General features: G+C 39.9%; 1 protein-coding gene across 1 annotated transcript in view; it reads right to left on the bottom strand.

Moving 5' to 3' along the window:
- The window catches only part of LOC127423959 (long-chain-fatty-acid--CoA ligase 6-like), a 51314-nt gene that overhangs the window by 22431 nt on the left and 14311 nt on the right, over positions 1–14572 (bottom strand). Inside the window, exons 2-9 of the mRNA XM_051668681.1 lie at positions 14154–14401; positions 6100–6214; positions 4832–4896; positions 4556–4657; positions 3308–3407; positions 2935–3113; positions 2717–2749; positions 2325–2376 (exon numbers count right to left, since the gene is read on the bottom strand). Coding sequence (XP_051524641.1) covers positions 2325–2376; positions 2717–2749; positions 2935–3113; positions 3308–3407; positions 4556–4657; positions 4832–4896; positions 6100–6214; positions 14154–14399 — 892 coding nt within the window. The 5' untranslated portion in view covers positions 14400–14401. The remainder of the gene's footprint in view (positions 1–2324; positions 2377–2716; positions 2750–2934; positions 3114–3307; positions 3408–4555; positions 4658–4831; positions 4897–6099; positions 6215–14153; positions 14402–14572) is intronic.

The raw sequence follows: 14572 nt of genomic DNA, 5'->3' as shown, positions 1-14572 counted from the left end.
TAGAACGTCAGCCAAACGGATTTCATATTGGTAAGAAGTTTATGGATAAGTTCATCACACGTGCCAAAAGGAGTTGTGGCGACGATGTGTCGTCAGCACCAACCCCTAAGAAGTGTAAAACACGAAAGTATGACATTAGCTATCTTCAGTTTGGCTTACGGTGGCTGGGACAGATGCTGAACCGCTGCCCCAATGTGTCATATGTGCAGATTTGCTGGCAAATGATAGCATGAAGCCATGCAAGTTGAAGCGCCATTTAGAAACTAAACACCCGACACTCAAAGACAAACCCTTAGATTTTTTCAAATTAAAGTTATCTTGCCATGCACAGCAGAAACGCAACATCAGCAAACACACATCAGTGTCTAACAGGTGTCTAGAAGCGTCCTACTACGTCTCGCAACGAGTTACTAAATTAGGAAAACCTCACACAATTGCCGAGGCGCTAATCTTACCTGCTGCCAAAGATATCTGTCAAGTCATGTTTGGAGAGAATTTCGCGCAACAGATTGGTGACATCCCCCTTTCTAATGACACCGTTAGCCGCCACATATCTGACATGGCAAGTGACGTTAGAAGCAATTGCTAGCCAGTACTATGCCCTGCAGCTTGATGAGACAACTGATGTTGCAGGGCAAGCACAGTTGCTTACCTATGTCAGTTATATCAAAAATGGTAATATTGAGGAGGACATTCTTTTCCGTCGGTCTCTTCCAGCACACACAACTGGCGAGGCATTATTTGAAGTTATGGATGGGTGTATACGGGATGCAGGCATGTCATGGGATAAATGTGTTGGGATATGCACAGACGGGGCCCGTTCAATGACTGGGAGGGTTAGCGGTCTGGTCACTCGTGTCCAGCATTTAGCCCCTTTAGCCAAGTGGACCCACTGTATGATTCATCGCGAATCTCTCGCATCAAAGCAAATGCCTGAGTCTCTGGAGTCAGTTTTGAAGTAGGCAGTACAAATGGTCTATTTCATTAAAGCACGGCCATTAAATGCATGCTTGTTTTCCTTGCTTTGTCAGGAAATGGGAGCTGAACATGAGCAGCTCCTATTTTACACTGAGGTTCGCTGGCTCTCCAGAGGTCGGGTTTTATATCGCCTCTACGAATTGTGTTCAGAGGTGAAGACGTTTCTTGTTGATGCGAAGTCCAACCTTGCACGGTACCTGGACGACCCCCTGTGGTTAGCGCAGTTGTCATACCTTGTAGACATTTTCGACAGGTTGAATTTTTTTAACACATCGATGCAAGGGAGAGATGCCAACATCTTGCTTCTTTCAGACAAATTCAGTGCATTCGTTGGCAAATTGGATCTTTGGCGTGATCGGTTGATTAATAAAAATGTTGACATGTTTCCCAACTTCGCTGACTGTGTGCAAGAGACAGGGATAAATGTCTCTCCTTTGATTAACACAGTCGCTCAACATGCTGAAGGACTGAAACAACAATTCGGCTGTTATTTCAGTGAGGATTTCAGTTCATTTGCTTGGGTCAGAGACCCCTTCAGTTGCCCAGGAAATGACCTTTCAGTTGACATGGAGGAGCAGTTAGTCGAATTAAAGAGCGACACCAGATTGCGACACCTCTATAGCTCTTGCTCTCTGCCTTCGTTTTGGTTGAGTGTGATGACTGGATATCCTCAGTTGTCAGATGCCGCCGTAAAATTACTTCTTCCATTCGCCTCAACTTATCTGTGCGAGGCCTTGAAAACAAAGTACCGAAATCGGCTCCAGGTGGAGGATGACATCAGGCTTGCGCTGTCCAACACTGAACCACGAATTGCGCTTCTTTGTAAAAAGAAGCAAGCGCAGGTGTCCCACTGACTGATTTAACAATGTCATGGCTAACGAGACGCGCCCTGCATCCCAATTCACATAATTCGTATGCAAATGTTTTTAGAATGCAAGACGAATGGAATGCAACATGTTTTACATGTAAAATAGTACACGTTATTACAACCTAGAGTTCTCTTGTTCAAAGTATAGTGTTCAGAAAAATTTTTGATCATTTAAGCGCACGTTCCATACCTGTCCGTTATATAGTTTTATAAAAGTTATTAAAAAAAATCATAAAAGTTATAAAAAGTAATTAAAAAAAGTATAAAACACAAAAGTAAAAAAAACAAAAATCTTCATATAGATTTTATATAGAACAGATAATCATTATACCTGGTCTCCTCCAATATAGGGGCGGGGGTGGGGAGTGCCACATGATAGGGGAGGCTTGGGGGGGCTTTAGTTCCAAAAGGTTGAGAACCTCTGGCTTAGTCTATCCTACACCAGATCAGAAAAGGACCAAGAGTAAGTAGGGTTTACCTGTGGTTCCACTGGTGAAACACACAACTGCCAAATCCTGGGGATGAGGAGGCTGAAGCCAATGCAAACATGAAATAAGAAGCTTTTAATTAGTTTTATTCCTCACAGTGTATTAGCTTTTAAGTCAATTTTAAAATAAAGATCAATTTGCTTCTAACATCTTTGTCTCTAAAATGTAAAAGAGCTATAACATTTCCAGTTCACTTTACCATTCAAAAAGTGTAATACATTCTGCATGTTAGCCAACCCTAGGTAAAATTTTATCGATGCATTTTAAGAAGTAACATTTAAACACACCTTGTGGTTTATGAGTATCCAATTCATACAATCAATCATGAATATGGACATACTGTATATTATTACAAAGTCATATTCTAAAATACAGCTCTTACCACAGGCGACTGTAAATTCTCCCGTCCCAGATCCTGTAATACACACAAAGTCTTAGCTCAGCTCAAGGGCAGCTGTCTTGAGAAGCGGGCAAATATATAATTCATTTACATGTACCTTTTTTATTTTATTAACTGAATATGAAGATTTGTATGATCTGAGGTTTTTCAACTTGTGATTTTGTGTTATTGCTGTCACTGCATTAAATACTGTTCCTGACCATGATCTGTGAGAGCTGCAGTATGTCCACACCGCACTTCCTCCCTTTCTCCAGCAGAGTGGCACTGAAAGGGTTAAAGAGCACCAGACAGGAGAGGGTGGGAGTCACTCCTTTCTCCTTATTCTTTAGCAGAGACTCTGCCTTGTCCTCCTTATCACAGATCACCATAGAGATCTCCGCTAGAGAGAGAGAGAGAGAGAGATACAGGAAGGTTAGTATCAAGAGTCCCATTAAGATAGAATCTTTAAAATGTTTTCAAAGAATTTGAGTGCAGCATTTCTTGTTGTTAAATTTCCTGTAGAAAATTACATGAACATGCATCGTTTAAGATATTATACAAATATGAGGTCATGTGTCAGCATGTTTCACTCACCTAGGTTAAGTATATGAACCATGGCCTCTAATCCCAGTGTATCATACAGAGGAACCACTGCCATAGAGAATGTGTAGCAGGCCAGCTCTGCAATGACCCACTGACGCCAGCAGGGGGAGACAAATAAAACAAGAACAATTCAGAACATTGTTAACCAGTACAAAGAGTGATAATTCACTAAAGCAAGTGAAAATTCATCGCAAATTAATAATAAAAACCATAAGCCAAGTTTAATCATAAAACAACAGTATGTTGGGGTGTGCGGTTGACTGTCAAGATTTAATATGTGACTTTGAAATGCTTCAAAAACAAAACATGCTCTTACAAAGATTCTGACCTTGGCACTGTTCCAAAGCCTAGTGAGCAGTCTACCTAGGCAACAGTCTTTTTAGGCACCATACATGCACTCCCAAAACTACATAGCAAAAATATGCTGCCATATAAGAAAAGATACTTCATCTTCGCCAAAATCCAAGGCAGCATCACATGCATCCTTAATATTTAAAGCAATCCCAGAATGTTTAGCATAAAACTCAGTGAAAAGTAGAGGTAAAGATTATATTTTAGTCAGCAATACTATATTTTAATTAGGGCTGTCAATCAAATAAAACATTTAATCAAATGAATTACATGACATGCCAATTAATTAATTGAATTAATCGCATATATTAATATTTGTTGAGAAAGGCCCCCAAATAAACTTTATTCCATTTAAATAATACATAGCAATTCAAATACAAAAAACATATAATATATAGGATAAAAATTCAGATTGAAATATATTGCATTATTGTGGCAGATGAGTAAAGCATGTATTTGACCATTTAAAAAGTGGCTTTAGATGTCAATATTGTTTGTATTATTCCCATATCATTAAGCAATCCTAAAGTTCACAGCAATCCATTTTGCAATTAAATTTGTCAATCTGTCCTGTTTTCTTGCGTTCCGTCTGCACTAATTGACCCTCCGCTAAGCCCCACCTTAAAAGCGTTTCTGGCCAATCCTATCTTAGCAACTGTTGTCGTGCACAATGTCTTTTGCTTTTTTCCAACGAGAATCTTCAAGAGTAACAAGTGTTTGTGCAGTTTTAATCGTAATTTTACATAAATTATCCACAAAATGTAAAGAAAGTCATACACAGTATGTAAATAATGAAAGAAGTTTCACTTTTGGGTGAACTACCCCTTTAATTAGAATGCAATGAGAAAGTTGAATGAATTGTGATGATGTGTTTGATAGAGTGTATACCTCCGGTCTGTTCTGGGCAAAGATGCCTACAAACTGCTGTGGGTTTGGTTTGCAACCCTTTGCCAGCAAACCTGATCCCAACACCTGTGCCCTTTCTGCTACCTGTAACAGAGACATCATTACAATAGACCAATTATAAGATCAGAACAAGACATGCTCAAAAGTTGTGTGAGAAATGTTGAGGAAAATCAAATATGGTTCATTAAATAACTTCTGTTAAGTTATTACACAATTATTATACAGTTGTAAAAGTGTTATAACATGCAATGCTCACACCTCAGTGTAGGAGATCCATTGGTAGGGCTCTCCTGGTTTCCTAAAGCCAAGACACGGCCCATCTCCTGGATGGCAAAACAAATATTGATGGTTATTACTCGGCTCTCTGGAATACTTTATTCTGATTCTTAAAGGGATGGTTCATCCAAAAATGAAAATTCTCTCATCATTTACTCACCCTCATGCCATCCCAGATGTTTATGTTTTTCTTTCTTCTGCAAAACACAAACGTAGATTTTTTTATGAATATTTCAGCTCTGATGGTCCATTTAATGCAAGTGAATGCTGACTAGCATTTTGAATTTTGCTCCAGTGGTTAAATCCATATCTTCTGAAGCGATATGATAGGTGTGGATAAGAAACAGATCAATATTTAAGTCTTTTTTTTAACCGTAAATCAACACTTTAACTTTCACATTCAGCCACCTACTGGTTGATGCTGGTCAAAGGTGAAGATTTGTACTTAAATATTGATCTGTTTCTCACTCACACCTATCATATTGTTTCAGAAGATATGGATTTAACCACTGGAGTCGTATGGATTACTTTTATGCCTCCTTTATATCATTTTTTGAACCTTCTGGGTTCTGGTCAATATTCACTTGAATTGTATGGACCTACAGAGCTGAGATATTCTTCTAAAAATCTTAATATGTGTTCTGCAGAAGAAAGTAAGTCATACACATCTGGGACGGCATGAGGGTGAGTAAATGATGAGAGAATTTTCATTTTTGCGTGAAGTATCCCTTTAAATCTGATGATTTTGCAGTCAAATATGATGATATAATATAACAACCGCCAAACTATAATATTGACTATTGCCATATGCAACCAATTTCCTACATGGCTGACCTTTGTGTCAGTGTCCTGATCCATCTGCCAGGGTTAATGACCGACTGAGTATTCATTCTCTCTCATTATTTCTTACGTGCTCGGTTTTATTTTAGGATTGCTATATTCTACAGTACATTGGATGCTGTTGATGTTTCATGCATTCAGGCACAAAAAACTACTCAAACACAAACAATCGAACAAGAAACTACTGCACAATCCATTTACTGAAGGAAGTTACTAAAAGCACTATCGATCCAAAAATGCCGTGCAGAGCACTGCAGTAAATGAAAAGACAACATCCTGTAGCAAGGCACTGAATTCATCTACTGTAGGTTTCACTAACTTACTATTACAAAAGACTATTACATGATAGATAATGGCACATAACTTTTGTGTTTGAATGTTTGTTTAGCAGCAGTTTAATTCACACAAACCTGCTATTCTAAGTCCTCTCTGGAACATGTCGTAAGCTGTCTTTGTGTCCTCATAGTAAAACTCCAACAGATTGTCATCCTTTAGTAAAGCTGATCGCCTACAGCTGTGGTCTCCCTGAAAACAAACACATACACACACACTTTTAATACAATGTAAACCATTGTTGTATTTTATGTGATAAATAAGTCAATTCAGATTTAATTAGTGCTTTTTACAATACATACTCTATTGTGTGCGTATATGTTAAGAAGCTGTTAAACTTCTTAACATGTACTTATAGTTGGGGGGTGGGGGTTACTGGGAGGAATCAGACACAGCTGAAGGAGCCTATCCTCCTCTGGCAAAGTACTCATTGCAATAAATACTACTACTTCCTTTCGGCTGCTCTCGATATGGGTCACCACAGCGGACCAGCTGTGATGCGCATATTAGACTTTGCACAGGTTTTACGCCGGATGCCCTTCCTGACGCAACCGCCAGTGGCTGGGGGACTGTTGCAATAAATACAACATTTGCCAAATTTAAACTAGCTTATACGTGCAATACTGGTCATAAGTTTATTAAATGAATCATTAAATATCTTAGTTATGGTAAAAAGACAATAATTAAATCTTAGAGATAGGGTGAGTTGCATGGCGCCATGCAAGTGTCGGACATGTGAACGGCGAGCTCTGTGCACTTTGCTAGTTTTTAATACTTTTTATGTAATAAACCGGTGAGATTCGATACACCCTGTTCCATAACTGTTCTATGAAGACAATATGACAAAGAATTCAAAATCCTCAGGCTCTGGAGACATTAAAAGACACTTAGGTGCTCAAGCTGATACCCCTGACAGAGCCGCAGACCGGGGACTCAGTTTGGACGGTGCGGTGGGAGAGATTCAGCATCAACTGTCGAGCATGTCAGCAATGCTGGCAAAGGTCGTTGCTGACTTGGAGGATCTTGCTGTAAAACGTTGATTGATCACTGCCATAGAGACGAAATTCTCTGTGTTGGTTACAAGAGCAGGGGTCGTTGAGAAACGGATCGATTATCTGGACTCTTCGTAGAGGTAATTAGCTGCTAACCCGCTAGTAACCAAGACAGACTTGGAGCGCACTTGGGAAAAGTTGGAAGACCTTGAGAGTCGTAACCAGTAAAACAACGTCCGAATTGTTCTAATTCCTGAGAACGATGAAGGCCGAGATATGGTGAAATACCTAGACGAACTCTTCCCGACATATGTCTGCTCGACATAACAGGCCATAAGCTGGAAATCGAATGAGCTCACAGAGTTCCGGCTCAGAGATTCGCTGAGGCACACAGGCCCCAATCAATTCTGGCCAGATTTCTGAGATCATCCGATAAAGATCTTGTGTTACGCGAGGCGAGGAGTAAAGGAAGGCTTTCTTGGAAGAACCACAGCATTTTCTTGTTCCCAGACTTTCGACAAGAGAGAAATGTGATCGATTCAAGGAATGCAAGAAACTCTTACATCAATGGAAGGTCGCTTTTGCACTGATGTTCCCAGCCAAATGAGGATAGATACTAAGGATGGCCACAAAATATTTACATGCCCACAGCAAGCGATATTCTTCATAAAGCCAATGGAATGAGTAAGTCATTGTGTGATGCTCTCAATGCAGCTGAGTGGACCTGAGTGGACTGAGGAAACTGGGCGCCTTCTTTGTTTCTTTTCATGTTGGTTCCGCCTAGTGGCTGGAGTTAGTTTTGTGGAATAACACTCCTTCGGGACAGTTTGTGGATGTATCTGCACGTTCTTTGTGCTTATGCCTCCTATTGGATGGAGTTTGTTTTGTGGAATATTTATTGCAAATCATTAGAGTGATTAGGGCACGTGTTACACTCATGTAACAGCCGAATGCGCCGGCTCACTGAACATTTGTTTGACTGCCCAAGGAAACTGAACGCCTTTTTTTTTCTTTTTTCTTCTGGTTCCGCTAGTGGCTGGAGCTTGTTTTGTGGAGGAACACACCTTTGGGACAATTATGTGGATGAATCTACACGTTCTTTGTGCTTATGCCTCATATTGGCTGGAGTTTGTTTTATAGATTATTTTCTGTTGTGTAATTCTGTCTCACAAAATTTGTATAGAAACACCGGAAGGCAAAAGTGTTGCAGGGGCTCTCGTAGGCGTACATGGACTATTTGAGTTTAGAAGGAAGGATGCCAGTTGGCGCTGTCGTGCATGGGGTTAATGTGCACATTTTTCTTTTTTCTGTTTTTTTTTTTTTTTGTTGTTTTTTTTTGTTCTGGGGGAAGTTCGGGGTTTGTTTGTTGCTTATAATTTTGTTTTTGACACACAATATATTTTTTCTAATATGTCAAAATGTCAAATGTTAATATGAGTGGATTGTCCCTCTCCACATGGAATGTGAATGGTTTGGGGCACCCCATAAAAAGAAGGAAGGATATTTCTTTTCTTAAACGTAAGAAATATGATATAGTGTTTCTTCAAGAAACACATCTTTCCCCGCAGGAAGTTGAAAAATTTGGAAAGATATGGGGTGGGCATGTTTCTTTAGTGCTGGCTCAAGTAAGAGCAGGGGAGTCATTACACTGATAAGTAAGCATCTACAATTCAAATGTCTCAAACAGATTAAAGATAAATTAGTCATTATTGTTTTAGCAGAAATTCTAAAACAATAATATTTGTGCACCTAACGCTGATGATCAGGGCTTTTTTATAGATCTTGAAGGGATGTTGCAAGCCGCTGGCCCCCCTCATGATATCATATTGTGAGGAGACTTTAATCTATTGATGGACACAGGATGTGTAAATATCTTGGTCTTACAGATATTTGGAGACTTTTGAACCCATCTGTTAGGGATTATAAATTTTTTCATCAGTCCATAAGATTTATTCTAGAATATATATATATATATATATATATATATATATATATATATATATATATATATATATATATATAAAATTTCCTAATTTCATCTGTTGTGGATTGCTCAATTGGAAACATCTTAGTCTCAGATCACGCCCTGTTGAGTTTAGAGCTGTTGCCACATACGGAGAAAAATAAATCATATAGTTGCCACTTTAATGTATCCCTTTTGCAAAATCCTGAATTCCAACAAATGCTAAAGGCTGAAATCAATGTCTGTATGGAGACCAACTGGACCTAAGTATCCTCAGTGGGCATGGCTTGGGAGGCACTTAAGGCGGTTCTTAGGGGTCGTATCATATATTATGCCTCATTCATCAAAAATCCAAAGCACGGGAACTCGTGGAGTTGGAAGGGAATATTAAAAGTGCCGAGGCAGAGCTGAAGCGCCGAATGTCGTCTGATGGCCTCAGAGAATTTACCCGATTGAAATACAGATATAATACTATATTCCCAAAATTTTGGGAAGGTTAATGTTATTAAAATGAATTGTATTCCAAAATGTAACTTCTTCTTACAATCTCTCCCATGTCCCCCTCTCTTATTTCAAGCAATTTGATAGCATAGCGAAGTCCTTCATTTGGAATGGTAAACATCCCAGATTACATTTTAATAAGTTACATAGGCCGATTGACAAAGGTGGGCTAGGCCTACCCAAGATTAGTTTTATTATTATGCATTCGGTCTCAGACATTTGGCTTATTGGTCGCTTCCACCTGAGAGAGCCCCTCCCTGGTTTTGTATTGAACAGGAAGTTCTTGCCCCTTTTTTGCCATTGCAAATCCTTTCTATCAAACTAACCAGAGAAGTTAAGTTACACCCCATTATCTTGCATTTGCTCTCAGTATGGACAAAAGTGTCCAGAGTGTTTAATTCGGACATTTATTTAAATGTTGTCTCGAGCATATAGCTGAACCCTAAATGATGTATTGATAAGTCCCCTTTCTGTTGGTCAGAGTAGATTGTGAGGGGGGTTACTACACTCTGTGACCTATATGAGAGTGGAGTGTTGAGATCTTTTGAAAGTTTGGTTCAACATTTTGGGATTCCCAGATCTCAGTTCTATAGGTATTTACAGCTACGTCACCTGCTCTGTACTATTTTGGGGAGTAGCACACACCCCCCTAAAGCGGTAGATACTCTGGGAGAGGTGATTACTGCTTTTGGAAAAGGTCATGAGGCATCAGTGTATTACTCCCTGTTAATTCAGAGTCTGGGGGACGGAGCTTTAACTTCTATCAAGAGATTATGGGAGAAAGATTTAAACTTGGTTTTGGAGGAGGAAGTGTGGGTTAGGATTCAAAAAAATGTACAGTCTGCATCAAGAGATGTATGTGTGATGTTTTGGGCACTCAAATTTGACTTTGTCCCAGTCTCTGTATTTTGGGTGATGCGACAGTCATAAATTTGGGGGATAATTACATAAAAACTTGGGTTCTGACCAGTCTCATGATTGGCAGGCAAATTATTTTAAGGGGATGGAAGTCGTATGGAGCACCCTCATTTTCGGAGTGGTGTGTGGAGATGGGGAGGGTGGCAGCTTTCGAGGAGGTGGCAAGTAGAAGGCTGGGGATTTGGGACTTGTTTAAGAAATGGGGCAATTATTTAGCGTTTTGGGGGGACTCTCGGGGAGGGAATGTGGAGAGTGAAGTTTAGTTTAATTATGTATGTTTATTATATTTTCTTTTCTTTTCTTTGTTTGTGTTTTATTATGTGTGACCACAGGGGTGTTCATTGGGGGTCAGGGTGGGGTTGGTGAATGGGGAGGGATATTAGTGGGGGTTGAATGTTAAATGTTGATTTGTTGTATATGTGTTGGGTTTTTCTTTGTTGTGTATATATGAATCAATAAAAAATGTTAACTGCAACAAAAAAAGAAATCTTAGAGATAATAATTAATTTATAATCTTATAACCAACATTCCATCCTTAAAAGACTGGAGAGTCATGCTAAAATAACTGTAATATGTGCTGTGTCTCGTTTCGAAGGCTGTGTGCTAGCAAGGATGTGTCCATTGAAGGCTGCAGTATACCGAGCATCATCCCTTAAACAAGCCTGGTTTAAATGAGATGGCCTTCTAGGACAAATGGAAACAGAACTTATCATGGTTGCTATGACAGCACACCACTCTTTAACAAGCGCGAGCACTTTGAGTGAGAAGAGAACAAAGTCTCTTTGGAAAGGAATGTATGAGGAAAATTTTGGGAGAGTTATAATGATGTAGAGAGAAAAGAAAATAGATTTTACAGGTGTACTTTTAGTCTATAATACTTTATTTTAATTATACATTACTATAATTATACATATTATATACTCTGCACCTGTCTACTGAGGTACTTCAACTTGGGAATTAACATTACTTGTGTTTGAACATCATATTTTTGGGCAAATTGGCATCATTTTTTTAGACAAATGATGTTTATATCTGTTGAAGAACTGTGGGTTGTGAGTGGCCACAAAGGATACACCTTATACATCCTTCAAATCCCTGTGAAAGGTCACATTTGAAGGCTGCATTCGGAGTGTCCTTCTCGCTTTTCTGAAACGAGACAGCCTCGATGACGTATGTGGCTGACAAATGCGAACTCCAGAGGACACAGCCTTCGAAACGAGACACAGCTATGGTCAGTAATTTGCTGCAATATCACCATACAGTACTGAACTGTAATAAGAATTGCATCATGATAAGTTTCTTCAGGCGTGGCCCATCTATATGGAGAAGGGTATAGCTGCAGGCACTGTTTCAAAAAGGGGCAGTCGCTCCAAAACCCCACTGGAGATATAGGGAGCACCTTACCTAATCCTTTCCCTTACCTTAACCGTGAGTGGAAGTGACACCCCCTTTGGAGTTGGCCCAAACCTCTTTCGAGTAACATCGACCATAAATGTAGAGCCAAAGCAAAGGTAACTTTAGTATTAGTGCGTGCCAGCAGTGTGACTGATTGCGAACATATCGATGAATGTGTGTGTAAATGCGTGTCATTTCTATTGCAAATTCAAGACAAACTGGCCATCAAACAACTTGGTCCTAAAAGCCAGAGCCAGAAATACAAATAGTTTGGCAATCAAAAGGCAAGGGTAGGTGATAAGACGTTGTATGTATTGTATGAAGAAAGATTGTATGTCAAAAAGCTCTCTGTTGCACTGAACTGAATAAAATGTTATGTTTCCCATATTTACTTTTTCATTCTTATTGAGCAAGGGTATAGGGGGATGTATACAGTAGTGTAGGTGTATGTGATTTGAAACATTTCAACTGCAAACCTATTTACAACTTGAAACTTACTGTGATTTAAAACATTATTATTATTATTATTATTATTATTATTATTCTATAGTTCTGTGAAAACATGTAAATGGCATATAGTTGTGTTTATGTACACTGATGAGCCAAAACATTATGACCACCTGCCTAAGATGCTATTGGTACTCCGCGTGCCGCCATAACAGCGCCGACCCGCCGAGGCATGGATTCTACATGACCCCTGAAGGTGCCCTGAGGTATCTGGCACCAAGACATTAGCATTCCTTCAAGTCCTGTAAATTGCAAGGTAGATTCGCCGTGGATCGGACTTGTTGGTCCAGCACATTCCACAGATCGGATTGAGATCTGGGGAATTTGGAGGCCAGGGCAACACCTTAAACTCTTCATCATGTTCCTCAAACCATTCCTGAACCATGTGTGCAGTGTTGCAGGGCACATTATCCTGCTGAAAGAGGCCACTGCCATCAGGGAATACCATTGCCATGAAGGGGTGTACCTGGTCTGCAACAATGTTTAGGTAGGTGGCATGTGTTAAACTGACAACAACATGAATGGACAGACCCAGGGTTTCCCAGCAGAACATTGCCCAGAGCATCACACTCCCTCCACCAGCTTGTCGTCTTCCCACAGTGCATCCTGGTGCCATCACTTCCCCAGGTAAACGGCGCACACATACGCGACCGTCCACGTGATGTAAAACAAAACGGGACTCATCGGACCAGGCATCCTTCTTCCACTGCTCCAAGGTCCAGTTCCGTTGCTCACGTGCCCATTGTAGCCGCTTTCAACGGTGGACAGGGGTCATCATGGTCACTCTGACTGGTCTGCGGCTACACAGCCCCATAAACGGCAGGGTGTGATAAACTGTGTTGTGACACATTCCTCCCGTAACCACCATTAAAATTTTCAGTGACATGTGCCACAGTAGACCTTCTGTCAGTTCGGACCAGATGGGATAGCCTTTGTTGCCCTCACGCATCAATGAGCCTTGGGCACCCAACACCCTGTCACCGGTTTGTGATTTGTCCCTGCTCGGACCATTGTCGGTAGGTACTCACCACTGCTGACTGGGAACACCCCATAAGCCTTGCCATTTCAGAGATGCTCTGACCCAGTCACCTGGCCATAACAATTTGGCCCTTGTCAAAGTCACTCAGGTCTTTACTCCTGCCTATTTTTTACTGCATTTACTAATCTTGGTTCATGTTCATTTATAAAAAACACTATTGTTCATTGTTAGTTGCATTTGTATATGTTGAAATTAACATTAACCAAGATTAACAAATGCTGTAAAAGCATTGTTCATTGTTAGTTCATGTTAATATAGTTAACTAAAATTAACAAATACAACTCTATTGTAAAGTGTTATTGTCGTGTTGTGCATATGTACAGCAACAAACTCTAATCAGCAATCATACTGTTATATGTACCCAACAACAAGAGATGTGTGTGAATGCAAAACACTCAACTTGACCTTCAATTTCCAATGTTATGAATGAACCACAATCAATATCTACTGACATTTTTAACATGCTCTTCTTAAGTCATTATTTGATTGTACTGCCAAATGTTAAGACACTTTTACACAAAATTGGATTATAAATGTTAAATAACTAGTATTTATTTTGAAGATGAAAATCCAGCCAGTGATACCAGGATGCTACTGACTCAACACAACTCACACATTCAATTTAGTGAGGTCATGTGGCAAAAAAGCAAACTATTATTTGAAATGTTCATTGTTGCATAATGCATACTACATACCACATACTATTTTCATAAAACAAATTGGCAGTTTACAATATATACTGCACAGTATGCAGTAAGCATAGTATTGCACTAGTATTACATTCCAAACATAGCCGGAATGTACAGTATGACTCACCTGTACAGGTATGGATTGAACCTTTAGGTCACAGGGAGGCTGGATTGGTCGAGGTCGGGTCACCAGCCAATAGGTTGTGAGAGAGGCTAGTGCTCCTAACCCTATGAGAGAGGATGAAAAAAGGGAGAGAGAGGACAGAGAGAAGGACGAGGGCAGAGAGGGGAGGAGGGTCTTCAGATTGTCCAATTCAGACTTCCCATCTCCTCCACTGAAGCGAAGGGAACGTAGCCACTCCTGAAACTGCATAGCTGAGAGAGAGAGAGAGAGAGAGAGAGAGAGAGAGAGAGAGAGAGAGATTCACTGCCATAAATATCAATATATACAGTAAGAGTGAAATACTTTCTCTAAATCATCCCAAACTTGTGTTCAACGTGATGTTGTAGTCATATTGTGACGGTTTAAAGTTTTTTAACGGTTTA

Source organism: Myxocyprinus asiaticus, chromosome 33, assembly GCF_019703515.2.
Source record: "Myxocyprinus asiaticus isolate MX2 ecotype Aquarium Trade chromosome 33, UBuf_Myxa_2, whole genome shotgun sequence".
Taxonomy (NCBI): Eukaryota; Metazoa; Chordata; class Actinopteri; order Cypriniformes; family Catostomidae; genus Myxocyprinus; species Myxocyprinus asiaticus.
This window is presented reverse-complemented; position numbering and strand designations above follow the sequence as displayed.